Raw genomic sequence first — 26860 nt, 5'->3', positions numbered from 1 at the left:
CCCGGTATTTATGGGAAATAGGGATAGACAGTTCTAATTCCCGTCCTCGAAGAGGGGAAGCGCCCTTCCCCTGTCCGTTATATATATATAACTTAATTACACAATACATCAATATCTGAGACTGAATACTACATATATCATAAGTTAAAACGGGTTACAAAAGTAATAAATTAACTTGGGATGTAAAATTGATGTTAATGTAGAATTAATAGGGCGGGGATGGGGCTGGGAAAGGGTCCCGACCCTCGCCTCACCCGTTGCCATGCCTAAACAACGCTAGATTTTATTGATTTGAACCAGTTGACAAACTCAGTCTGTCCCTCAAGTTTTTCAAAATTACAAACTCTTCCATATGTCAAACTCTGAAGTTTCGAAAATCTATCAATTAGTACCCTTTAACTTATATTTTCATTCCCATACGCATCAAAAGTTGCAAAGAATGTAAATTTTTCATATGATATTAACATGTCAGATTATCAAACCAATTATAATGTTGAATAATTATAAAATAATTTTATTTTACTTACTAGTTTTGCATCATATATTTACTATTGTTATGTGTAATTTTTCCATAAGCTCGGAGAAGTTAGAGTCCCACAAGGATATAGTTCAACCCAAAATCAGTTCAGCTCAACACTTGTTCGACCCAGTACAAGCTCGTCGAGCTATAGCTCAACCCAGCATAAGCTAGTCGTGACCAAATCTGACAATTGTTCGACAAATCACAGATAAGTTCAGATCCCGGATATTTCAGAAGAGATTAGATCAACAACAGTGACAGTGCGATCTTAGCGCGCAATCACAAGAATCTCAGAATTGTAATTCAAATGTGATTGCAATCCCGATAATTTCTCTCTTTCTTTGTTTACAAACTTGTATATAAACTCTCTCCAACGATGAGAGAAGGACTAGCAAATTGTTCTAAGCATTTTATTCTTATTCTTGTATGCTCTTTAAAGTTTAAAGCAATAAGAAAAACAAATGACCGTAAGCTTAAATTTTAACTTGCTGAACCACTTTAAAAATGATTATGTTCTTTACATTTACACATTTTTTATATATAATTGCTAATTATCTTTAATCCAACATACATCGGCTTTGATTCCACCAAGATCAATTGAATCACTCTGATTGGTGTAAATCTTGCATCAACAACTATTATAGTACTACATATTAATTTATTATAGTTTTTTTTTTTTTTTTTTTTAAACCGGAATTAGGAGGGATAAATGAGCACTAGGCTGTGCATATGGTGCACATTATAATTTGTGATATGCACATATCAAGTGATTAGACGGCGGTATACATCCCATTGAAAATCAATTTTTTTTTGAAAAAAAAGAAAAAGAAAAATGTGTGGGTTTAAATAAACAGGTGGCTTCTAATTTCTACAAGCAAATTTCTAATACATGCGTATACTGCATTCTCTGCTCCTGGAATTCCATTGAAACTGATTCCAAACAGCCCAGTGATGATAGTAAGAACAAGGCCATTGCTCCCAGATTCCAGAACCTGCATAATGTGCTTCCACAAACGTTAAATTTGCAAACGATTGTATCCATCAATGGTAAATTTTGAAAAGTGTCACAACACTGGAACCACAAATCATTCTTTAGTAACCATGGCGAACGCCATATACTATTTCTCACTTTTTCCCTTTCTTCAAAATGGTAAAGAACAACAACACCAGAACTTCTAAAAATTATTAGCATATTTTTTAACTACAGCGGACTGCATGAATGAAGTTTTGCAGTAAAACTTTTAATAGCTCAACAACCTTACCGATTTTTCAGAGTCTACAATCAGTCCAGGCCAATAAATTGCTGAAGCAGTTCCACCAAGAATTCACCGGGCCAGAAGACATCATGAGCAAAATATTTCAAACAGACAAAAAGGTTTATACTAAACCTTTTTCTTATCATAACCAAAACGGAGCATTTGAAAAGCTGAATGAACTTTTGCAGTTTTATATTCAAATGCTGTCAAATAAAGGTCTCCTGATAAGGACACAGCTCTGTATAATTTTTTTTTCATGAAAACTTCAAAGTGGCTTTTGGATTGGAAATTGAGGAAGTTGGTTCAAATATTCACAATAATTTCCATCCTTCAGCAGTAACTGCATAACTAAGGACACTGTACATTCAGTCGGCTTCACATTTCTCTCCGCCATCTTATGAAGGAGTTCAAGAACTTTTGGCTGTGTTTGGTTGGATATTTTTATTCATATTTTCAGCCCGATTTTGGAGATAACTTTTGGTTGAATATTTGTGTAATAGAATCTTGAGAATATTATTCCGACACTTCCTGACCCTTTTATGACCGTTTGAAGATAGTTGCAGGCCTAAAGTTATTTGTGAGTTGACTTTTCTTCTTTCACTGCTTCTTCCACTTTTCTTCTTCCACTTTTTCTACTTTCTTCTTTCACTTCTTCTTCACGTCACCTGTTCACTTATATTATATTAATAAATTATTTATAAAAAAATATATTAATCAAATATTCAACACAAATATCAAGGGCAAAATACTCTACCAAACACATATTCTGCAAATCATATTCTCGTAATTATAATCCTATCCAACTATCAAAAACTATCCCTAAAATCCTATCCAAAATAATGAACCAAACGCACCATTTGGTATCTCATTATTCTTGAGGAAACCAAACATGAGCGTAGTAAATGTGAATACATTTGGAGCACAACCTTTTTCCTCCATATGTGACAACAACTCATTTGCCTTTTCTAGTTGTTCATTTTTACAAAGCCCATTGATCAAGATGCTATATGTTTCAACGTCTAGCAGTAGGTTTTCACGAAGAGAGAATTTTTTAAATTGCTCCCAAGCAATTTCGAATCTCCCTGTTTTACATAATCCATCAATGAGGGAATTCAAGCTTTCAAGGCTAAATGCAGACTTATTATTTACTAGAGTATTAAACATTGCCACTGCTTCCAAAATACATCCATTCTTGCAAAGTCCATCAAGGAAAATGCTATGTGTCAAAGAATTAGGCACAACACCATTAAGTTGCATCTCATCAACTAATTTCCATGCATATTTTATCTTGGCTTTTCCAAAAATACCAGTTAACAAGGTGTTATATGTAATCACATCAGGCCTAATTCCTTTTGAAATCATCTTCCGATAAAGACTAAGAGCTTCTTTGACTTCTTTATTCTTGCAATACCAATTGATTAAAGTATTGTAGCAAACAACATTAGGTCTATATCCCTTTATAGTTATAGAATCAAACAACGACCTTGCATCACCAATTCTATCTGCCAATCAATAACCATTCATTAAAATGGTGTAAATATAAACGTCGGGATCCACACCTCTTTAAATCATCAATTCCAACAACCTATTTGCTTCGTCCAATTTCCCTTTCTCGCAAAGTTCATCTATGACCATAGTAAAAGTCACCACACAAGGCTACAGACCTTGATCCATCATCAATATAAATAAACTTTTACCCTTCTCCCAATCACCCACACAACACAAACCATGAATTAGAGTGTTATAAGTGACTGCGTTTGGACTAATTCCCGAACCCTTCATTTCCAAACACAATCATCTAGCCTTCTCAATTAATCCGTCCTTACAAAGACCATTAATTATAGTATTATAGGTAACAACATTTGGCCGAAAAATAAGACCAGATGCTTTATTCCCATTAACCATCTCTTCATGCAACTTAAGGGCAACACTTATCTTCCCTGTTTTACACAATCCATCAAAGTGTTGCAATTGATCACATCAGGCCTACAACCAACAGCAACCATTTTCTTAAACAACTCTCTTGACTCCATAATCTTTTTCTCTATACACAGACCTTTAATCAAACACGTAAGAGTCACAGTATCTGGGCTAAAACCCTTTTTCAAAATTTTCCCCAAAACCGCAAAACCATCAGAAACCCTTTTAATATTGCACAAGCAATTCATCAAAATTTTCAAACACATATAATTTGGAGACAACCCAATTGAATTCAACCTCTTATATAGCGAAATCACTTCATAATAATGCTTCTTCTTAGCAAGTGCACCAAACAATATGACGAATGATGAAATTGGAGAAATTGGTAACAAATTAATCATGTTATCAAAAAATTAGAGAGCATCATTCAGAGTAAAGTTACCTGATCGACAATTTTCTTTAAGGAATTTAGCAAGTGAGATTTGTTGAGGGGTTTTTCTGAAAGAAGATAAAAGTTCATTTTTGGAGCTTGAAGTTGTGAGGTTCTGCAAGGGAGTTAATAAATATGAAACATTACCTTTCAGAGATGGGGTTTGAGAGAATGAAGACGAACGAAATGGGGCTCTCAAAGCCATGAATTGAAGAGGGTGTTTTTGTGGGTTTTGTTAAAGGTTCTTTAAGGTAAGGAAAATGCAAAATGCCATTGCAAATACTTAAAGGGACGAATGTTTTGATAAATATAAATAACCCTTAAGTTTTGTAGTATCTTGGTTTAGTTTAATTCTATTCTAACCTCACAATTTTGAAAATTATCACTTAACACCCCTTTAAAATTTTAATCAACGGCGTAGAAGTTAAAAATGAAAATTTACATAATATTTGAGGGTTAAATTTACATTTAATTGAAAGATAGTACAGTAAAACCTTATTATAGTCATAATGGTGAGATGAACTAATTTTATTACTATAAGGAAGTTATAACTTAATGGAGGTGTAGTTACAAAAATTATTGTTTTGATTTCTTATTTTATAATTCATGTTTTAGTATTACAATATTAGGATTTCAATTTATATTTTAGTAGTATTAAGATTTCAATTCGGCGCTTTAATTGTTTACTTTTGAAACGAATAGAAGATCGTGTCTTAGAACTAGCAAAAATAAGTGTCATTGATGGAATTATAAATGTAGTTGATGCATGGACAATTGTATGTGAAGCCACATACCATTGTCAATGATTTTAAGCACTGCAAAATTAGGATCTCCGATGTCGATGAATTGCAAGTTACAAATGAAGTGGATGAGGAGAACAAAAAAGTCATTGCAGAATTGAGTGATTAGATTTGACAACTTCATTGCACTAATCGAATGGATATTAATGTCTTCCTCGATCATCCAAATGAGTAACAAATCATGTATGTTTTAACTAAAGAAAAAATCATTGCTACAATTTAATAAGAAGAGAAAGGAAATAATTTTAAGAATGATAGTATGGAAATACAAAAAAATTTGTGCTATGAAACTCTAAACATGCTTGAGAAGTTAAGGCTCTCTTTGGTTCCCTTTTGGGAATACTACTATTAGTATTCCCAATAAAGTTAAACAGTAAAATTGCAAAAACTCACAATATTATTCAACTTTTTTTAAACCCCTTAAATTTGTTAATTTAATTAAATACCCCTAAATATCTTTTTTAGAAATTGCAAAAATACCCCAACAACCACATTTACCAGATTCCGGCCACCACTGCCGGAAGATGGCCGAAATCTGATAAAACGACGCACTACCTGCTGAATTTGGCCGGTAGTGCACCGATCTAGCCTTTTTCGACCAGATCCACGTTGGATCTAGCCGAAAAAGGCAGATCTTTGGCCGTAGCTAGTCGTCAACAACGGCCAACATATGGTCGTCGTTGACCATCAACAACGACCATATGTTAGCCGTCGTTGACAAGCAAATGCGGCCAGATCTGGCCGTTAATGGCCAGATGCACGACCTGCAAGATCCAGTCGGTCATGAGTCGATGCGGCCATCCTCCGGCAGTGGTGGCAGGCTGTCAGATTTTTTGGGTGGGTTGGGAGTGTTTTTGTTAACTTTTAATGTTTTATTATAAGGGTGTTTAGTAAATAAATAAATATAGGGGGTATTTTATTAATTTCCAAATTCTACATTGTAATACCTGCCCAATTCAACTTTTTTTAACTTTTTTCACAAAACTTTTCTAAAAAGTGTAAAAAAGTGAACCAAACGAAGCCTAAAAATATCTTGACTTTAACAAGAAGATGTTCATGCTAACAAGTTATTACGTACTCACAAATTAAAAGATGTGGTAACAACTCTAAAACATAAATCATTATCTCAAACAATATTAGATAAATATTTTATTTCATCTTAAACATTTAATGTAACATAAAATATATATTTTTGTAATATACAGATAATTATTACATTGTAAAGTCGACTTTCTTTAAGGTGGGAATTAAAAAAATTATAACTTATTACAATGTAAAGTTTATTCTTATTTATAACTATCTCAAATTGGGACTATAATTTTTTATGACTATGTAGAGTTTATTCCTATATAGAGTATCACTATAGAGATGTTTTACAGTATTTGGTTCATTCGTCAAGTATCGATTGTTGCTTTAACCCTTTTTTTTTTTTTGGATAAATATTATAGGATTTAAAAAATCCTCACTAATGAATTAGGAATCAATTGATAATGATTTTGAAGATATCTTATATGTGTTCTTGCAATGCCTTTGTTATCTATCAACGTGTGTTTGGTTTAGGATGTGTTTGGTTCAACAAATGTTGTAATACTGAGAATGTTATATTAATGAGGAGATAAATTACCTTAAAATTACTGAGAATGTTATATTAAAAGTGTTTGATTAGATTGAAATAAATTGGTGAGTATGTTTTATTGATATGTGATTAAGAATAATAAATTTGTAGGTACATTATATAGACTACTGAATTGTCTTTTTTTTTTTTTAATAATAATATTGTTGTTGTTATTATTATTTATTTTAACCTCTTATATTTGAGATTTTGCTAAAACATCATAGTCACAATAAAATTTAAAATTTAACAAAATCACCCCCATCACCAAAGTCACAGCCAGCCACCGACCACCACAGCCAACCACCGACCACCACGGCCGGTTGTGGCATTAACAACGGTTAGATCTTTGACTGTCGTTAATGGCCAAATAGATCTGGCCGTCATTAACAACGATGGATTTGGCCAAAAACAGCTAGATCGGCGCATGGCCGGTGGATTGGCGACTGCCAATGGTGATGGCTGACGACTGGTGGTGGCCAATTCTGACTGTGGTCTTGGGTAATTTGATTGAAGTACAAAGGTAATAATGTCTTAAAAATCTTGTATATAAGGCTAAAATTATCCAAGAAAATTCTTATAAATTGTTTAGATAACAAGGGCATTACTGTCCTAAAATTTTATTAATAAGAGGTAAAACTGTAACAAAAATAAGATTATCAAGGAATCTTAGAATACCTAAGAAAATGGTGATATTCAGATTATCATCTATATAACCAACAATAATTACTTTGGTATTGGAGGATTATTAGAATCTTATATTACTTAACAACCAAACACAGTAATGTCGGTATTATAAGATGACATTACTAGAGTAATGAGAGATAACCCCTAACCAAAGAGCCTCTGGTACTCTTCTTACCCTCTCTCACCTAAGGAGAAAAATAATAATAAAAAATATAATCTATTAGACATTATAATTGCCAGAGTTCTGTCCAACAAATTTTAATTAATTTACAAAACAAATGCCGCAATTAAATCTAAACAGGTTTGAAACTGATTTAGATATGAAAAACTACGACTCATAGCTTATTTAAAAACCTATTAACTAAAATAAAAGATAGTATCCTTTTACAATATAAAAGGGATGTTATTCAGTTCCATTTACAGAACATACTGCTTCATATAGTAAATTTATATATTAACTAATGTGGTGAAAATCATGAAAATACTCATATTATCAACTCATGTTAAGATGTATGTTAAGAGAGTGATTAAACAGTCGTACATACATTTGTTCCATTAAGGAATTTCTATTATGACAATTGCAAAGGAAACAATGATATTCACTAAAGGTAAATTTTGAAAAGAGTCACAAGAATTGGAAAACTAATGGTAGAACAATATAATTTACATAAAAATTTCATATAGTTAGCGCATTATAGTATGCCCCAATATTTCTTTTCTTTCTGTGATGAATTTTCTTATTGTACACAAAAATGGATGACAGTAATAAGTTACAGGAACCAATCGATTATGAAAACATCCTCTTGCAAGTGTAATCAAAGAGTGATTGTAAAAGACTTTTACGCACTTTCTCATCTGGTACCTTTAGAAGGCGAGCAACTTTACAGAATCCGGCATGATACCTATACAAAGATTCTTCATTTACTTCTGGTTTCATCTCATTGTTAGAAGGTTTTGGCCTTGTTAGAGCCCATTGCATTGCCCATATGGCCAATGGACGCATGTAACATAGCGCTCTGAATCCACCATCGGTGGTCCAAGCTTCTGGAGTTTGGAAAGAATAGCTATGAACAAAATAGCCGTTTGTCAGTGGTTTTGGAATAAATAGTACTAGAGCTGATAATTATTAATGTAAACTATGCAGAAGTTTAAATAGTACTAGAGCTGATAATTATTTCTTCTACTGATGGTTCAACAGCACATCCACAGACTTAGGTAAATAATAAATTTTAATCAACAAACATGCTTTCAATTTCAAAAGGTAACAATGTTTTTATAAGATAAAGGGGATCTTACCCAAGTCCATTTTCAGACCATGTTGCTTCATAGATTCCACTGGCAGTTTGAAATCCCATATCGACCAAATCTTCATGGATCATCGTTGCAGCAACAGCATATGTGACACCGGACCATATTTCTCTTGACTGCAATGTTGTCATGTCAACTGTTCCATCAGGTAGCATCCCATTAACCGCCCCCCGCTTTCCATCCATAATCTTCAAGACATTATAGTTAAAAACCTTTTCTAATGCACTTCTCGCTTTGTCTTCATCAACAATCGGTGAAAGACCACATGCTCGGGCATACCTACAACAGAGACACATATATATACACCACATAATTGTATTAAGTAGCTATAAGGAAATGGTCATAAATCTTCAGTGAAAATGCAATCAGATCAATTACTTTTTATATTGACGTTTAAAAAATTTTCATAAGTTTTCGGAGTATTTGATAATTAAATATCAATGAATAAAAGTTATATCAGTTGCAACATACCATTGTCCAGCCAATTGATCAGCTTGAATAGATGAACTTGAGCGGCTACCACTATTGTCATAATTGAAGTAAGAACCATTCCACAATTTCTCATATACAACTTTCGCTTTTTGAAATTTGCACCAGAAATAATCCTCAGAACCCTTGTCACCAACTTCATGTGCCAATGCTGACGCAGCCTGCAATGCTGCCACCCATAGGCCTCCACTGTATGCACTCACACCAGAGACAGACCATGTATCGTATGTCTGATCTGGGAAGCCATCATTCTCAACCATCCCATCACCATCCCTATCAAATTGGTCCATATATGCCATCGCAACATAAATTGAGGGCCAAACAGCTTGTGCAAACTTCTTGTCCCCTGTGGCAACCACATCCCGGTAAACTTGGAGAACAAATTTTGGATTCAAGTCTTTCCATCGACACGTGTCATAAAGACAGTAGCCATTTACTTCAAACCAGGGGTCATCAATTCCAATATCATGGGGAACAGCTCCAAGAACTTTTCTGAGGACCCACTGTCCATCATGTATAAGTTTCATCTTACTGGGATCATGCATCATTACTGCTGCTGCAAAGTCTCTTTGGACACTGAGTTGAAGTTTAGGAAATAGCATGACTAATGAAAAAGATGAGTAGAAGTGAACATCATAGGTGTTCCACATGGGATATTCAATTCCTTCAAGATAAAGGAATTGGCCAATGTTTTCTTCACCTTCTTCAAGTAAATTTGTTCCGAAAGCAGAACTGAGTGCGACTGGAGTGTGTAATTGCTCAAAAATTGAAGTCATCTTCTCAAGAATGTTTACGGCAGTATCATTATGATTGGGTACGTCAACATTTTTCTTCAAATCTGATTGTGACCTATCTAGGGAAAACTTCCTATCACCAATGTGCATTAAACTATGAACAGGAGGTGAGCCATCTGCAAAAAGAAAAAATGTACAGTGAATACATATTCATTAAGATGAGCCAACATGCAATATAGTAGACTCCAAATACCGGTCCAAATGGTGCCCCCTGAATTTAGGTAATAGAGCTCATTAAATAAAGTGATAGGGTACCTGCAAAGAACATTCAGAAAAAACTTTAGAATCTTATAGTATGATAAAAGACAAATAACACATCCTAGCTTACCATTCAGGAAGCCTCTTGTCTTCAAGAATAGGTCTTTGCCATGCTTCTATCTGTGATTCCCAATTTCCATGCTCTATGTTTAAGAAAAATGAGTTAAAGGTTCTTAACAATTGAAAATGTTTTTGTGTGCCTGCTAAGTACCAAAATGGGAGCATGACAGCAAACTTAGAACTAATGTGTTACATGATATGCAATCTCGCTTCCTAGCATACTTAAAAGTAAGAAGAAACTGCTAATTGGCAAAATGTAAATTGAAACATTACCAAGAATAGCATCATGGGCTATACTTGCAGCTGCATCTCCATAAGTACCATAGAATTTCGTGTAACGCCTGCAGATAAAGACTTGTCAGAAGGTGGATAATATTAAATTTTGATATTTTTCAAGAATATCCACTAACTTACCGATAATATGTCTTTCCACTAAAAAATTTCACTTCTGGGCAATCCCATGCCAATGAAAATGTAACAGTGCGCACTGCACCCGGTGGGACTTTCACAGAAGCTGCAATAGCTGCCCCAATAGATGATCCCTGTTCTGAAGGCTTTGATGTTTCAGTAGAATTAAGGCGATCGAAGGATCCATGCTATTACAATAGAAGAATATATGTTATTCGATAAGGATATCAGTTATCAGCAAAATTCTTCCACTATGATGCACTTGTAAATTATAGGAATAAGTCTCCCTACCTCTTTTATTTCATGCCACATATCTTTTGCTGTTAAACCCTGGGAGTTTCCAGATATCACAAAACAAAGGCACTCTGAGACATGGACATCATCAGTCTCTTGTGCTGCAATTGCGAAAGTTAATGGGGAGTGGCCATCTGCACTCCTGTATTTGTAGATAACATATGTTATTTAAAGGAAACAAGAATACATAGCGACTAAGATTTATCAAACTAAGTCTTGAATTCTTTTTTCTGTTTATATCAAGGAAAAGAGCCTTACGTGTGATGTAGAACGACTCCACGCACGCCATCCTCCATCCTATCAGGATCGATGATCTTGTCAGTTCATATAAACCATAGGCATGACACAGCACATATATGTAGTTTGAAAATCTTAGAGAAATAAAGTTAAAGATTCATACTTTATTTTTGAGTTGTAGTGTTGACCTGTAAATTCGGAAGCTCCTCCAACAGAATTCTGCATACAAATACAAGTCAAACTCTTGCCGAAAATCCATATAATATAATCTCACTTGCACATGCAAAGACAAGTCTCACAATAGAGATGCAACATAAAATTGATCAAGGGATGAATACACCAAACAAAAGACTTACTGTCCATGTGAAAAGCAAGGTGACGTCTGCAGAAGTCTTTCCGGAATTATTTAGCTGAATAAATGCAGAATCAACAGGTTACTAAGGAAATCTGTATCATATGTCCAACAAACAAAATTTTAACAGAGTACTACTACCGTGAAGGTAAAAACTGATACAGGGAAGCTGCTCTCTTTGTAATTATGGGGTATAATAGGAGAAATTTGGCGAGAAACAATTGTAAGTTCAGGGTCAGGTTCACCTGCATTTACAGATAATAGGATGGTTTCAACTTTCAATGTCATGATGGCCTTAACAATTCAGAAATATCTATTTCTCAATGTTAGATTACCCTCATATACAGTCCAAGCCCTTGGATACAAAGCGTGATATGTCGAATTATTCCCCTTCAGATTCCAGTCCCAAGATCCAATCCCCGAAGCCGTTGTTGTATCCCTGTTCATGCACATGACATCAGTTTAGTCTTTTTTTTTTTTTTTTTCATATAGCTTCTTTTCTGTCAAATTGTTGCATGGAGAAAAAACTGTCCCCTGGAATATTAAAAAAAAAAAAAAAATTATTTTATTGAGAACAAAAAAAACTAGGCAGTGAAATGCTGGCTTACTTGAGCACCTCTGAGGTCCTTTCGCACAGTACAGTAGAATGTTTTTCACCATTTGAGCGTGAAACAAAAACCTGCAAGTGGTGTTCGCATTCATGGTAAAAAAGTATAAGATTATTTCACAACAAGCCATCAACAAAAGAATTGTGCCTAAAAAGTGAGGGTTGTCCACCCAAATTCAGTAACTTTCATGCAAGGAAACAATAAGGTAAAGTTGTGAGTCAGAATATAGGCCATGAAAGGAGGGATAAAATAAGGAGGAAGTGAAAAGAAACTTCAAGAATCCAATTAAGGCCGTCCAGAGTCTCGTGGGAACTTTATCAGTGGCTGACACTTACAAGTAAGTGAAATTTTGAAAACAACTTTTATAAGCCAATGACTAAGTTTTCATCTTCATTCTCTTGCTACAGACTTACAGAAAATTGATTTGCTGGAATCTGTTTATCTTCACAAATTCGAGGGAACATTTGAAAGCGCTGAAATCCACCTCTGTAACTAGTTCCAATGCTGCCTCCACTGAAAGTTTGTTTCATTTCTCAAAACAGAAAAAGAAAGAAAAGGAATATTAGAGGAGGAACAAAATAAACAAGATAAGTTCAACAACTGATACAAAACAAACAAGCTACAGCTCTGAAATCACTTTATGTTATTTTACACACAGCATGTTGCAGTTATAAAGCTAAGAACTAACATTACAAGTAAAAATAATATCGTTTGATTTATAATTTATAGCTCTAAGTATAATATATAGGTATACAGTAACCATGCTGCAATTATTCAACAATGAAAATATACATGTAATGTAACTACCTAAAATAAAATAAAGAATTATGTTCTAATGCTATGCAATGTGGTAAAAGATATGATATAGAGATGCAGAAAGGATATTCATTATAATAGGATATTCATTATAATTATCTACTTAATAACCTAACATAAATAGTTGATTTCTTATGCTATGAAATGCCCTTATAAAAACTGTAAATGGAGGAGATTTGAGGAGAAAAAATTACCCAATTCCACCAAGGGGAATGCCTTGAGAAGATGTTAGTAAGCGCTTAATAAATGGATTGAGGAAAACCCGCTGCATATAAATCGTAAAAAAGCACATGCCACAAAAAGGTTTAGAAATTATGATCAGATAAGATTCTTCAAAGCAGTGATACACATGGTAAAGTCTACTTTAAAGATATAAGAAAGTTACCCTTCCTTTGGCATACTCTTCTCGAATATGCTGCAGAATCCGAATACCTATGGGGGCCTATCCAAACAAAACAAACAGTATTGAAGACATTAAGAACTAAGTAAGGGAGACAAAGATTTGTCATTATTTATATCTTATCAATTGACTTAAGTTCCCAACTGTCTGCATTAATCAATAATATTGAAAAGCCAGCTTGTGACTAATTCATTTGTGCATGGTGCAAAGAGAGAAAACAAAGCATGTGGATCATGAGTTCTAATTAAGCAATACATACTATAATCTCCATCATTAAAAGCTTCTAATATCTCAACAACATACCAGGTGAATTATCTCCTTCCAAGTCATTGAAAACGACGAAAGGGTGATATCATCACTATTTAGTTTTCTCTTCCAGGTAAGAGATGGAAGTTTCGCTGGGTTGACCTGAATGCAGACACAGAACAGGAAATTGGACATACAGCATACTTGATAAAGCGATTGAGAAGATCTTATCTCTCTTTCATTAGAAATAAAGAGCAAAGAAATATGGTTTTTCTATGCTAAAGTAATTACCTTATCAAATGATGAATCTGATTGCTCTCTCTCCTCCATAAAAGCCATTTTCCACAATCTTTTCCTCAAACATATGTCCTGTTAAACAAATAAAGATAAATCAGAAGTACAAAAACAGAATATAACTAACTGAATCCCGACTTCGCAAACAAGAAACCAGCACTTTACACAAAGATCTAAACTTCTGCAGCAGAGTAGTCCAATAAGAAGAACATTAACTCTTACATCCTATAGACATTCAAAGTTTCGATTCCGAAGTCTCTACCAAATCAAACAATAAAAAGCACTCCGATCAAAACCTCCCCTTCCCTCAAATCCTCCGAATTCCATGAAACTCAACTTAACCATCCTCAATTACATTAAACGGGGTCAATTCCAACACAATTTTTCAATAAAACTGAACTGAAAACTCTACAGATGCAAACGAAACAAAAAATGTACACAAATCATCACCTCTTCAAACCCAAAAAAAATTTAAACAAAAATAAAAATTCCACACTTTCATTTCATAGCACTAATGTCACAAAACTCACTCATTTTTCATCAACCAAACACACATACATAAAATGGGGTCAATTTCAATATAGTTGTTCAACAAAACTGAACTCAACATTCAACATATGCCAATAAAACGAAAACAAAAGATCAACACCACTTCAAAACCAAGAAAATCTAAAAATTCCAAAGATCTAATCTTCTGCTGTAGAGTAGTCCAATAACCAGAACATTAACTCGTAAATCCTACTAAATCAAACAATAAAAAGGTATTGAGATCAAAACCTCCCCTTCCCTCATATTCTCCGAATTCCATGAAACTCAACTTAACCATCCTTGATTACATTATAATGAGGTCAACTCCAATCCACTTGTTAAAAAATGAACTTAAAAAAACTCTACACAAATCATCACCACTTCAAACCGAAAAAAAATAAAATCAAAATTCCACACTTTCACAGCACTAATATCACAATACTCACTCATTTCTCATAAACCAAACACACATACATGAAATGGGGTCAATTTCAATACAATTGTTCAACAAAACTGAACTCAACATTCCACGGATGCCAATAAAACAAAACAAAGACAAAAAATCACTACCACTTCAAAACCAAGAAAATCAAAAACAAAATGAAAACTTTCACAGAACTAATACCACAAACCTCACTCATTTCTTATCAACAAAACACACATGAATGCATGCATGAACAAGCACACGTACATGCAAAATGTACAAAGCCGTTAAGAGCTTCAAACTCGGATTCATTTTCGACCCATTTGAGGAATTCATGAGAAAATCTCAAAAACAACTCGAACTTGAAGAAAAACTCATTGCATTCACATGAGGTTTCAATCCGTTGACCAAAAATAAATTAAAGGGACGAGTGGAATAAATCAAAATCTGTCAAAAGCATCAGAAACAGAAAGAAAATGAAGCAACCGTAGAAACACTAACCTGAGAAGAAGAACTGGAAGATTTACAGTTATGTTTGAAAGCAAAAATGGTGGAGAGTGTGTAGCGAGAAAAACTTGTGTTCTGTCGGAAATATTACAGTTACGGATCTTTATATAATTATAACGACCAGGAAAAACAACAAAAATAAAAATAATTTTTATAAATAAAATAATGTACTATTACTCGATGCTTGATTGGATAGAATGAGATGTGGTAAATTTTATATAGACCCTAATGTTTGTTTTGATGTTTTGGCCCCACCAAATTTCTTAAGAGACCTCATTTTAATGACTTTTTCTAAAATTATAATATTATTTAAACATGATATTGCACTCACAAATTTGAGTTATAAATTTTTTTTTAATTGTTTTGCTCTTTTTAATCATCATGAGTTGTGAAAGAATTTCATATAAATATTATTAAATACATACTTTTAAGTATAAATTTATTTTGAATTTTAAATTGGAATGAAATCCGGTATATTTAAAGATTTCAAGCTTTTTATGGGATTTATTTATAAGTGGGGTTTAAAAAAAACGTGAAGGTTAAATAGCATTAATTTCATAAGAAATATATGTATTTTTATAAAAAGGGAGATGAAATGAAATTTACTTGTCAGAATGTTTATTATAGGCAAAATTAGAATCAGGACAACAAAAAAAATTAAATAAAACTAATATAAATATGAAAAACAAGAAGCCAGACAATTTCAAAATTTTAATTCATTGTGTGATTTGTTTTCTTCTTTTTAAAAGTAATTATATTATCGTATTCTTCAAAACCATAGTTGAGGGATATTCTCATTGTCGTTAAGTGTAAATGGCAATTCATCATTAAATGTCCTTAAAATTGAATAATTGGAAATATTTTGCCTTAATTAATAAATTCCAAAAATAATATCGAAATTGTACCATATAATAAGCAAGTTTTTCTTATGTATTATTCTTAAATTACACTATTCAATAAATCATAAATTTATTCTTCGAAGTACGTAAAGCTTAATTTTAATGGTTGATTTTTTGGTGTAGAGTTTTGACAACAACTATTGACCATTGACCCATGAAATCCGATAAACTAAATCATAGGGGTGTAAGTGCTACTTTTAAAACTAAATGGGATAATTAAAACTTAAGAACCTCAGGAGGGGTAAAAGATTTTCTATGTTAAAAGAATAAAAGGGGACAATTTTCTTGGGTTTTACAGGATGAAGATGTAATGTAATAGTTTTGAAAAAGACTTTTATCAGCTTTTTAATTAATTAATTAATTATTTAGCATCATCCAATACTTCAAGTTATGTATTTTTATAATGAAATTTCATTTTCTAATTATTACTTTTAAGATATGGTTTGCCCTTTATAAAGTAAAGAATAAAACTGACTAAAAACAAGACCAAAAAAAGAAACAAAATTCTAAAATTTTAAAAGTAAATACTATTTATTTATTTATTTTATTATTATTTTTTGGAATCTATTTTCATGAAGAGCTGCTGGAAAGTGGTTTTGCCGAAAGGGCTAGTAGTGATTATATGCCCAACTTAGATATTTTATTTGTTATCATACAAATAGAGAAAAAATTATTTATTAATATAAAAAAATAAGTTAAATTATTAAAATAAGACTTCTGATGTCAAAATAGGATCAAATACGAGGACAAACGTACTTCATAAAATATTGATAAAACTATTAAATTATTGAATAATTTAATAATAATAAAAAAATTTATATATTTATAAAATGGGTATGGACATATTACAATACAAGAAATTTTGAAGATGAAGATGCTACAACATTAGATTCTATAAAACTTGACTACTAAAATTATTATTAATTATAATTTTTCTAATTTTATATTACAACTTCACTATCATTGTTGATGGGAAGTTATAAATAATTAAATATCAAACATTAATTGATTGGGCCAAAAAGCCCAATGGATTGGGGCAGGGTTAAAAAAATAAAACCCATTATCAGTGATGGATTTAGAATTATCAAGTCATTTGATGTTTTAACCCTATCATATTCCTTATATCTTGGATTTGAAAAGGACTTATTTGTCTTAAAAGATTTTGTGAAATAAAGGCTTTCCCAATTACTTGAAATTAGGGGTGGTAAAAAAAAACCCGAAAATCGGATCGAACCGAAAAACCGGTCGAAAAATTCGATTTTTTTTGGGTTTCGGTTTACCATATTTTGTAAACCGAATATTCAGTTTGGTTTCGGTTTTTTGAAATAACAAAAATGGTTAACTAAACTGGATTTTTAAACCGGTTTAATGAATGAAAAAATAATTTTACATTTTTCAAAATTTAAAAAATTTATCCCTAGGTCTTCACTAATGCGCATTTTCCAAAATTCAATTTAAAAAATAATTTTATATTTTTTGCGTTTTTTAAAAATTTATCCCTAGGTCTTCACTAATGTAATTTTAAATTATTAATACTTTATGTACATTAAAATTATATGAATTCAAATTATTCAATTACAATAAATATAACTTTAATTCAAGTTAAAAGAAAACCTAGAAAAAAAAAGGGCAAAAATGGAGGGTTTGACCGAATTGGCCCGAACAAATGCAGCCTATCATAATTAACCGGTTTAACCGAACCGAATTTTTGGTTCGGTTTTAAACTGGTTTATAACTGAAATTGGACCGGTTTCGGTTCAATTTTTTTTTAAAACCGAAATCCAATTTAGTTTAAGATACCTGTTAACCGGTTTTCGATCCATGGAAAGTGAAACTGTAATGAGTGGGTGTATATGACAGGTGAAATTATCACCAAGAAACTTCAAGGAATCATCTTTTTGTACAAAAAGAAACGAAAAGATGCGTGGGTGTATATGACAGGTGAAATTCCATCATATATTTTGAGAGCTTTTTGAACAAAAACCAACTCCCATCTCATCTCACTATTAAGCACCACACCCATCACAACAATTATCCTTCATTTACATCGCCAACCAATTCCTAAACACCTCTTAGCCATGTCCATACTCCATACACCATAGCTTACCTAACAGGGGGTTAATTGGGTTTTTAAAAACTAATTCCAAATTTTATATAAGATTAATTAATTTTTTGGGTAGAAGACAATTTCCCACCAAAGGTTTGGCGAAACGACACTTTCTCTTTGGTCAAGTTTCAAAACAAAACGACACTTTCCCATCTACCATTATATTCTGTTAGGAAAATCCATTACTATTTAACTATAAAGACGAAAATACTCTTTATTATTTGACTATTGAGATACTAGGTGGGATTTTCCGAAAATGATGCAGAAATCATTAGGCAACCACATGACGATGCATCAGTGGTTATTTTATTGGTGGGAAATAGTAATGTGGTTAGAATTTTGGTTGATACATAGAGTTTTGTGGATGTTTTGTATAAAAAGGAGTTTGATAAAATAGGCTTGGAAGTCTCCCGATCGGAGGGTTCCACAATTCACTCGAAGGATTTTCACGATACATCTATGGGATCGATCAAGTTACTAATAACAATCCCAAGGGGTTGGGTTAACGGTCAAGAAAGTTTGCTCCCTTCATTGACTTTTTAGGTTTGAACTACTTTGAAGTCACCTACCACATTTGTAACTTACCTTAAAATATTGAGTTTATAGGATGTTCAATATACTCTAGAGAATATTTGAGATATACCCAAACTAACGCAGACACCCCTAGTCATTTAAAAAAAAAAAAAGTTACCAATGACTATGGGAATGGAATCAGATAAAATCGTTAAATCACTTGGTCAACTTAGTGGTAAATTGGCCATGAATGAAAACATGCGATTTTGTCAACCAATAAGAATTTTCTAAAGATTAACCAATAATATAATGACACCCAAAAAGCTATTTTTAAATAACCAAGGGGAAATCACAAATTATAACAAAAATCGAGAATAAAAAAATATAAAAACTTCACTTAACGACATGTCGTTTTGCTTATCATCAAAACGTTGAGCATCGACTAACAAAAAAAAAAAAAAACCCCCCTTTTATCAGCTTCTGAAACTGTTTCACTGCACTCTCAAAGAAGACTTCATCAAATTAATGGCACTGCAAACTCTGAAGCTCCCCACAATCTCTCGCAGTTGCAACACTTCAAGCTTGTTGTTCTTCTCCAACTCCAACTCCATCTCTCATACTCTTCTTGGTACCCGCCTCTCTCTTCTTCTCTTTTTTATTTATACATATATAAAAGTATTCGTTATCTAAAAGCTGTTCTTCTTGTTGATGCTATTATCATTCAGGAAGATGGCTGAAAGGCCAAAGACAAAACCCCATCAGAAGGTTTGCTGTTGCTAAGTCACAAAAGATTCAAATACCCAAAAAGTATGCTTCTTGTTACATAAATGTTGTGATTTCACATACGGGTTGCTAATTTTTTTCTTTTTTTTAAATTTACTTACACTTTTCATTGATATTTTTTAGGAAAAGGAGGCTTGATGAGGTTTGTCTTGAAAGGTTTCAGCAATATAGTCGAACTTACATACAGTCTTGGATTTTACAAGGTAAAGTCCAGTTCTTGAATTGCATCCAATGTATTTTACTATTTTACTTAGCTTTATATTTGATGTCAGCATGTGAGTACAGAAAGTGTACGAAGATATGTTTAAAACTTGATTTTGTTCTTAAGTATTTTTCTTGGATAAGATTTGGGCATGCTTTAAATCTAATGCAAGTATTACTGATGAGATTTGCTATGGTACTGGCCCTGGTAACGTTAAAAAGCTCATGTTTTCAATAGTTACGGCAAACAATTTTTCAGTCATCAGGATATTTACTTTGCTTACTGAGGTTACTAAAGCATTGTTACTTGGAATCAAAACATTGTTATTTGTAACCAAAATTAGCCCAGTAACACTACTGGCCAGTACCGTAATATGACCCATTATTGACTCTTGTTCGATACTGAGTGTTTAGTTACACTATTTTTAAACCGCTTCAGGTATGAAAAAGGACTTGTTTTGTGAACTCCTTTTCATTTCCTTTGTTGTGAAAGGAAGTGTAAAGAATTATCGGTTGACTTTTGTTGTTTGATTACTTGATTAAGCCATTGTCCGTTCTCTTACATGTTGCTGGTGTAGGTAAAGTTTTTGTAGATGGAAAAGTGGTGAACAAAGCTGGAACACCAATCTCTGATAAGGCAATTGTACAAATAAATGCTGAAGTGCCAAAATACGTATGTAGGTGATTATTCCCCGAGGCAACCTTTCTTTTGATTTTATAGATTAAAATTTTATTCGAGTGCAATGGGTTTGTCATGTAACGTTGATTTTTACTCTTTTGTTCGTTGGTCCAGAGCAGGACATAAGTTGGAAGCTGCCATTGAGCAGCTGGATGTTGATGTCAATGGAAAAGTAGCACTTGATTCAGGACTGTCCACTGGAGGATTCACTGACTGTCTACTTCAGTATGGTGCATCATTTGTTTATGGAGTTGATGTAGGTTATGGACAGGTAAAAATGACTTTATTGTTACATTTACTTTTTGCTTACTTTTTGTAACATCAAGGCTCCCAATGACCTGATATTAAGTTAAGGGAAGCTCAATGGAAAAGTTTTGGCATGTCTATTGTTGACCTATAGATGTTTTGCTATGACTCAATTCTAATTGCGGGGATGAGAAAAAGAAAGAATAACCCAGAAGTTATAAGGTTAGGAGTAGTAAAAAAAATCATTTTGTTTTTAAACAATTTACTAAAGATTTGATCTTGGGAGGGTGGAATGGATGAAGAGTATTCACTTAACTGTAAAACTAGTTGTGCTTGCCTTTGTTGAGTTCTTTTATTTTTGAATTGTTGCTTGGAATTGCCTTTGTTGAGTTCTTTGTTGAGTATTACTAAAGATCTTTTTTCTTGGCTTAATCAGATTTTTTTTCTGCCTATGTTTCTTGCCATCTACTTCTGTGCTCTTGTATATCACTTATAGTCTTGACTGATTACGGTTGTTGATTTTTAATAGGTAGCTGACAAAATTCGCCGAAATGAACATGTTTGTGTAATAGAACGAACAAACTTAAGATACCTCTCTACACTCCCACAAAGAGTTAATTTGGTGACTTTGGACCTTTCATTCATTTCTATTCTCACGGTAAGCTTTCAGTGCTGGAAAACCACTGTATTGCTAAGTTTACCAACGCTGTTATTGGTTTTTGCATTTTCCAACTATTTTTGGATTTTCCTTATTCATATTACCCATTGCTTACTTGGGATGCACACTTCCTGATAATCATCAGCCACTGATAGAAGGGTAGAGAACTGATTGAGATAATGTTGTGTTTATAATTCATTGTGAAGAAATTGTTATAAATCTAATGCTTAATGACCAGTATACCTATAGATGGAATGATCTTTATTGTTTAAGCAGGTCATGCCAGCGGTGGTAAATTTGATGACAGAAGAGGCAACTTTGGTTACCTTGGTCAAACCTCAATTTGAAGCTCGCAGATCACAAGTAATAGCCCTCATTCCTTGTCTTTTCATTTTTTTTCACAATATCTTAATATGTTTTAGCTCTTGCTTTGGTTGGATTCGTAATCACTGCTTTGTAAAGGTGACCGTGACTGTGTCTGTACCAATATTTCCAGAACTTTTTCCGTAATACTCCTGAAACTTTATTTTTTAAAGGGTGATCAAGTAAAAATGTTCCTTCCTCACTTCTCAGAATTCCTAGAGCATTGGAATTCCCTGCAGTAGGGCACCATTAGTCTACTGAAAACTATATGAGGTCTGAAAGAGCATGCTTTCTCCTTACACCAGACCCCCTTGAAAATGTAAAGTATTATGGGGCTTTGAGTAAAGATTTATTTATTCTCAACATGCTTAATCAAACTAACTTTATGTAGGCCTGTAGATTGTCCATTTTACACCTTTTTTTTTTTCTTCTTATTTGTTTGTGGTTAAGCAATTTTAATTGTCATTTTTGTGATTGAGTTCAACATTTGTTTTGAGTTTGCAGGTAGGAGGTGGTGGGATTGTGAGAGATCCTTTAGTCCATCAGGAGGTATGGAATTTTCTGTATTATTGCTGACTGATTTTCTGTATTATTGCTGACTGATTTTATGTCTATTTTAGTCACATGTTTAAGGGACCTCTCTGTTTAACTTCTCTTTCCCTAGTTTCTTCAATTTCATTTTCCAGTCTTTGTGAACCAGAGCTTGGTCGCAAAATGACCTAAAATCATGAAATGGTGATTCATTTATTTGGTTCATCTGTAGGTTCTTGAAAAGATCATAAAGGGGGTAGAGAATTTTGGATTTCTAAGTAAAGGGTGGATTGAGTCTCCTCTAAAAGGTGCAGAGGGTAATACAGAATTTCTAGTTTGCTTTAGACGGATCACTAAGAAACAGGCAGAGGAATAAACCATTTAAGAAATGAGCTTGGGTGCCGGGCTATGAACCCCTTGATTAGGGATATATCAAAATTCAAGATTCTATATGCAGTGCAATTGCATTCAATCAGGAGAAAGTTTTTGTTGCATATGAATATGATTTGTATATTGCTCCTATGTATAAGTGAGCCATTGTGATTTTTTTCTCCCAAAGTTCAGAAGAAAACAAATAGTTAATACCACAGAATTACTTGGGAGAAGTAGCCGCTAATATTCTGTTTGTTTCATTTGTCTCCATGTTTTTGACATTTCCAGCATACTTAATCTGAATTATTCTCTTGAGCATTTTCACTGTAAAGCCTTCAGTTTTATTAGATTTCCATTTTCCAGATGAAAAACAACACAGAGATATATTTTCTTCAACTTTCTCTACTGAAGACTGATTTCATTAACAAGAGTTAAACTCTGTCTGTACAACACGCATCTCAATGCTACGGCTGATTACTATCGTTCAACATTTCAAATGGGATCCTAAGACCAACTACCTGCCCAACAACTGAGAACCAAGAGACCAGATATTTATCAACCGCTACTCCCTGTTTATCTGGAGCAGCATTGCCGAGGAAAAGCAACAGCATCCATTCGCTAGTTCCACATGGATGCAATTTGTACCATGGCCTGTTCAAGTATGGATGCTCCTACAATCAACAGAATATTTACATTAATATTCCCAGGAGCTAAACATCATATTCAACATTTCATGAAATCTTTACAAGTAATAAACAGAACTCCATCCAAATCTACCATATGCTTGTAAAAGATGAACAAAGAAGAGAACGGACATGCAAAGTTCAACATAGAACAAAAATGAGGTAATAAGAAATGTGGAAGATGGGTCCAACAATCAGTTTTGAGAAAAAAAATGAAAATGCAACATAAATTTGGAGAGGAAAAAGGTGATAACCTAATTTTAGGTCTCACTTCTGACTTCTAAAAAGAAAAAGCAGCATTACCTCCACCAAATAAGCTTTCATGATACATGTAATAACAACAGTAAATGTATGAAGTTTCTGCAAACCAGAAATCTGATCTCAAAAGTGATAGGTTCTACTTGGAAAAAAAAATCTATCAACCAAATAAAGTCATGGACAGAAACAGTGAAATCCTGCCAATATTAGATATCTTGATAGGCTGAGCGGCTGATGCTCAACAATAATTCGATTGTGCTGCTTCATTAACTTTACATGCAGTTAACACAAAAAGGGCATTCCTCTTTTATCTGTTCTTGTGATCCCCGAAATGTGAAATACCAACCAATTTCTATTTTGGTATTTGGATACAGGCACATCCGTACTTTGGTGACCAATATCATAATCTTTTTCAATTATTCCCTCACAGTTGGTGCCAGACGTATAGTCATGGTTAAACATTAGCATGCAAACAACTCATGCTACTAGTAAACATGTTTATAGCATATTTCTTGTGATGGAACCAAAAATCATTGAACTAAACAGAACTTTTTGCTTCAATTATAACCAAAAACAGAATCACAATTATTTTATGGAATTAAAATTTAAAAAGTTAGAAAGTTAAGCTAAGATGGTTTAATGTGTTCTATTGTTTAGCACAAGGAGGACCCAACCTGTCAATGTGGTTATACATGCCAAGATATAAATGGAAAAAGAATATATATCATTTTTATATGCATAGTAAACAAGCATATCCATTCCAGTCACTTATGCATAGATAAGAGAGAATAACCTCCTGAGTTATGAACGTCCATTTTGATTCCAACAAAACCTTTGCTGAACAGGCAGGAAGATCTTTTTCAATTTCATCCAAAACCAAAGGCTGTCCATCTGCATGAAGCAAAAGCCACCACATTAGTAGTCTCCAAACAATTTTTGGTGTATGCATAGAAAAGGCAAAATTTTCCAATTCCTAGAATTGTTGAACATTGAGCCATTCATGTGAAGGATTCTAAGAAGGCAAGAAATCAAAAATCACAATTTCTCCAAGCACCCTGATTCTAGAGATTATCAGAGTTCCACAACTCAAGGAAATGACAAAATTCAAGTAAAGGATTAAGTGCTAGAACAATCTCAGGGTCCCTATTCACTTCAGTGAATATAAGACCAATATTAACCTATACACCAATATAATCCCGGCCTAATGCACGAGGCCAGTATAGGTAACCTAAACACCAATAACGCTTGAAAATCATTTAGGCAAATAACTGATAAAATTTGGCAATAAGAAAAATGAATTCTACTCCCATGTGTGAAGGTGAGGACTGCCCTATCCAGAAATACATTCATTTCCAGAAACTCCAAAATTGACTTATACTTTCATAGTAGAGTTCTACAGTATATCATCAATGCTCCATCATTGAAGCACATTGCAACTCATCAATATCACCATCTTTTAGGGATCCACAGTAAGTGTTCAGTAATTCACAGAAAACATTAACATTTAATCTAACACATCATGAGAAACAACCAAAAATATTCCCCACCCTCACCTCTAACTCATCCCTTCCAAATAAAAAAATTCATTGTATACATATTTGTTTGTTTGTAGAATGACTAAGCAGAACAGTTGTCACTAAAGTAATATTAGACATGGATATACATAAGGCATTACCAAAACTTCACGTTTCATCATATTAATATTATAAATACATTCACAATTATTTTGGTTGAAATATATATATAAGTTTACCATAATGCAAAATTACCACATTCTACTCTGTTAATAATTGATCACATAGAGAATAGCATACCACTAAAAAATGCACGGAAATAGAGCACTGGAACCCTATATGAAGCACTGTACACTATATGAAAGTCGTAGTAATGTACTTCACGATCAAAACTCTCAACCTTCAAATTAGAACAAGATGATGATCAACAAAACAAAAAGAAACAAGAACCAAAAGTACTAAATCAGAAAGAGTCCTACCCAAGCAATTAAATTAGTTCATATATACATACTAAAGTAGCAGAATCAATGGGCTCCTCTTCCTTAGAACAGCTAATTTCTTCTTCCCCTATTTGACTTTCATCACCATGATCTTCCTATTAAAACAATAACAGTCTTTGTAACATCAATTCTGCCATTAAAGAACTAATTTCAATATAGCATCAAGAACTAACAAAAAGGCCAAACCTCACGTAAACTGAGAAGGGAAATGTTCTCCAGTGACAAATATTTCTCAACCTATAAAAGAGTAAAAATTATGTAAAAGATTTAGACCCAGAAATAAACACAGCAAAAGGTGACAGAATAGTTAATTAAAATGAACCTCATGAGAAGCAACGCAAGATTTTTTTTTGCAAGTAACCCATGACCATGGAGGATAAGTGGGGTTGAATTTTTTCCATTTCTCAATGAAATCGTGAGCAGCAATAGAAAATTCACTTGACGAAAGGGCTCCATCCCAAGATAATATATCCATGAGTTTCAACTTCGACTACAATAACCCAGTTATTTAAAATGGTGAAAACAGTTAGAAATTCGTGAAGGACGCAATAGTTATTCAAAAACAACCAAACCCAGGACAAGAAATTCGCATCTAAACACTGAAAATTTTAATGATCTTGAGACGAAAGATTATTATAATAGAACTATCTCACCTCGTTTAATGTCTTGGGTCGTTGATCTCGCTCCTTGAAGCAAATTGGCTTTCCCTCGCTAACAGCTTGGTTTTAGAAATTTTGGAGACGTAGTTTGATTACACTAGGGTAGGTCTGGTTTAGGGAATTTTGCATCAATTGGAATGTAACAGGGAGATAAATTGCCTTAAAAAATTTATGATATATTAAACGATGTTGGGTTAGATTGAAATAAATTATTGAGTATATTATATTTATATATTTAGTTAAAATAATTAAATTAATGATATATTATATAGATTATTGAATTATTCTTTTATTTTAATAGTATTATTTAGATTATTTTTGAACTCTTTATATTTAAGAATTTAGCTAAAATACTCTCGTAATAAAAGTTTAACAATTAACAAAAAGACCTCAATCACCCAAGCCACTACCGGCCGTCAGTCACCATTGTCGGTTGCTCATGATCGTGGTTGGAACAGCATATGACCAGTAGGATCTAGTCGACTACACCTGACCTAGCCGTTAACGATCATATTAACGAATTTGACTAGAAACGACAAAAATAGATTCGACTATTTTCAGCCAAATTGGTGCACGGTCGGTTAGATCCGGCGAGTTGTGCGCCATTCTGGTGCTAATGGTCAGCAACCAGCGGTGGTGGCTAGAT

At 33.2% G+C, this 26860-nt stretch overlaps 4 protein-coding genes across 6 annotated transcripts; 1 reads left to right on the top strand and 3 right to left on the bottom strand.

Moving 5' to 3' along the window:
- Positions 1-1362: 1362 nt before the first annotated feature.
- Positions 1363-4097, bottom strand: LOC116105233 (pentatricopeptide repeat-containing protein At1g62680, mitochondrial-like). Its single transcript, XM_031391665.1, has 3 exons — positions 3726-4097; positions 2689-3177; positions 1363-1512 (listed from the first exon to the last, which is right to left on the bottom strand). Exons 1-3 carry the CDS (start codon positions 4095-4097, stop codon positions 1363-1365), a joined length of 1011 nt encoding a protein of 336 aa, XP_031247525.1.
- Positions 4098-7834: 3737 nt separating this feature from the next.
- On the bottom strand, positions 7835-15333 carry LOC116105288 (non-lysosomal glucosylceramidase). 2 transcript variants are annotated; one of them, XM_031391731.1, is made up of 20 exons: positions 15243-15333; positions 13787-13864; positions 13553-13657; positions 13235-13291; positions 13044-13114; positions 12447-12546; positions 12034-12104; positions 11761-11864; positions 11567-11670; positions 11430-11483; positions 11237-11292; positions 11095-11133; positions 10834-10978; positions 10549-10730; positions 10408-10475; positions 10145-10217; positions 10010-10071; positions 9005-9932; positions 8522-8812; positions 7835-8289 (listed from the first exon to the last, which is right to left on the bottom strand). In XM_031391731.1, the coding sequence occupies exons 2-20, from the start codon at positions 13832-13834 to the stop codon at positions 8013-8015; spliced, it is 2835 nt and encodes a 944-aa protein (XP_031247591.1). In that variant the 5' UTR covers positions 13835-13864; positions 15243-15333; the 3' UTR covers positions 7835-8012. The 2 variants fall into 2 exon arrangements, with proteins under 2 accessions (XP_031247591.1, XP_031247592.1); XM_031391732.1 differs by lacking the exons at positions 13235-13291; positions 13553-13657; positions 13787-13864; positions 15243-15333 and having other exon boundaries at positions 12042-12104; positions 13044-13064.
- Positions 15334-19237: 3904 nt separating this feature from the next.
- LOC116105264 (hemolysin A) lies at positions 19238-23064 on the top strand. Of its 2 annotated transcripts, none has more exons than XM_031391712.1 (9): positions 19238-19395; positions 19493-19574; positions 19674-19753; positions 20330-20432; positions 20545-20701; positions 21206-21334; positions 21611-21697; positions 22202-22246; positions 22949-23064. In XM_031391712.1, exons 1-9 carry the CDS (start codon positions 19293-19295, stop codon positions 23033-23035), a joined length of 873 nt encoding a protein of 290 aa, XP_031247572.1. In that variant the 5' UTR covers positions 19238-19292; the 3' UTR covers positions 23036-23064. The 2 variants fall into 2 exon arrangements, with proteins under 2 accessions (XP_031247572.1, XP_031247571.1); XM_031391711.1 differs by lacking the exon at positions 22949-23064 and adding an exon at positions 22461-22908.
- LOC116105265 (ubiquitin-like-conjugating enzyme ATG10) lies at positions 22985-26393 on the bottom strand. Its single transcript, XM_031391713.1, has 7 exons — positions 26209-26393; positions 25878-26045; positions 25742-25792; positions 25567-25650; positions 25356-25455; positions 24335-24432; positions 22985-23271 (listed from the first exon to the last, which is right to left on the bottom strand). The coding sequence occupies exons 2-7, from the start codon at positions 26028-26030 to the stop codon at positions 23065-23067; spliced, it is 693 nt and encodes a 230-aa protein (XP_031247573.1). The 5' UTR covers positions 26031-26045; positions 26209-26393; the 3' UTR covers positions 22985-23064.
- Positions 26394-26860: the final 467 nt, after the last annotated feature.

This window comes from Pistacia vera, unplaced genomic scaffold, assembly GCF_008641045.1.
Source record: "Pistacia vera cultivar Batoury unplaced genomic scaffold, PisVer_v2 Contig496, whole genome shotgun sequence".
NCBI classification, from domain to species: Eukaryota; Viridiplantae; Streptophyta; class Magnoliopsida; order Sapindales; family Anacardiaceae; genus Pistacia; species Pistacia vera.
Note: the sequence above shows the minus strand (reverse complement) of the source record. Positions and strands in the feature narration are given on the sequence as shown.

Excerpts from the sequence above, each read along its gene's own strand:
- LOC116105264 (XM_031391711.1), top strand. The coding sequence starts at position 19,293 with ATGGCACTGCAAACTCTGAAGCTCCCCACAATCTCTCGCAGTTGCAAC. Across the intron at positions 19,754-20,329 it reads ACAGTCTTGGATTTTACAAG|GTAAAGTTTTTGTAGATGGA; the intron begins GTAAAGTCCAGT and ends TTGCTGGTGTAG. Across the intron at positions 22,247-22,460 it reads ATCCTTTAGTCCATCAGGAG|GTTCTTGAAAAGATCATAAA; the intron begins GTATGGAATTTT and ends GTTCATCTGTAG.
- LOC116105288 (XM_031391731.1), bottom strand. The coding sequence starts at position 13,834 with ATGGCTTTTATGGAGGAGAGAGAGCAATCAGATTCATCATTTGATAAG. Across the intron at positions 11,865-12,033 it reads AGGACCTCAGAGGTGCTCAA|GGATACAACAACGGCTTCGG; the intron begins GTAAGCCAGCAT and ends GTGCATGAACAG. Across the intron at positions 10,476-10,548 it reads AGTGGAAAGACATATTATCG|GCGTTACACGAAATTCTATG; the intron begins GTAAGTTAGTGG and ends CTTTATCTGCAG.
- LOC116105233 (XM_031391665.1), bottom strand. The coding sequence starts at position 4,097 with ATGATTAATTTGTTACCAATTTCTCCAATTTCATCATTCGTCATATTG. Across the intron at positions 3,178-3,725 it reads GCAACACTTTGATGGATTGT|AATAAAGAAGTCAAAGAAGC; the intron begins GTAAAACAGGGA and ends TGGTATTGCAAG. Across the intron at positions 1,513-2,688 it reads AAAAAGGTTGTGCTCCAAAT|GTTCTGGAATCTGGGAGCAA; the intron begins GTATTCACATTT and ends CACATTATGCAG.
- LOC116105265 (XM_031391713.1), bottom strand. The coding sequence starts at position 26,030 with ATGGATATATTATCTTGGGATGGAGCCCTTTCGTCAAGTGAATTTTCT. Across the intron at positions 25,651-25,741 it reads CCCTTCTCAGTTTACGTGAG|GAAGATCATGGTGATGAAAG; the intron begins GTTTGGCCTTTT and ends TTGTTTTAATAG. Across the intron at positions 25,456-25,566 it reads CCATTGATTCTGCTACTTTA|GTTGAGAGTTTTGATCGTGA; the intron begins GTATGTATATAT and ends TCTAATTTGAAG.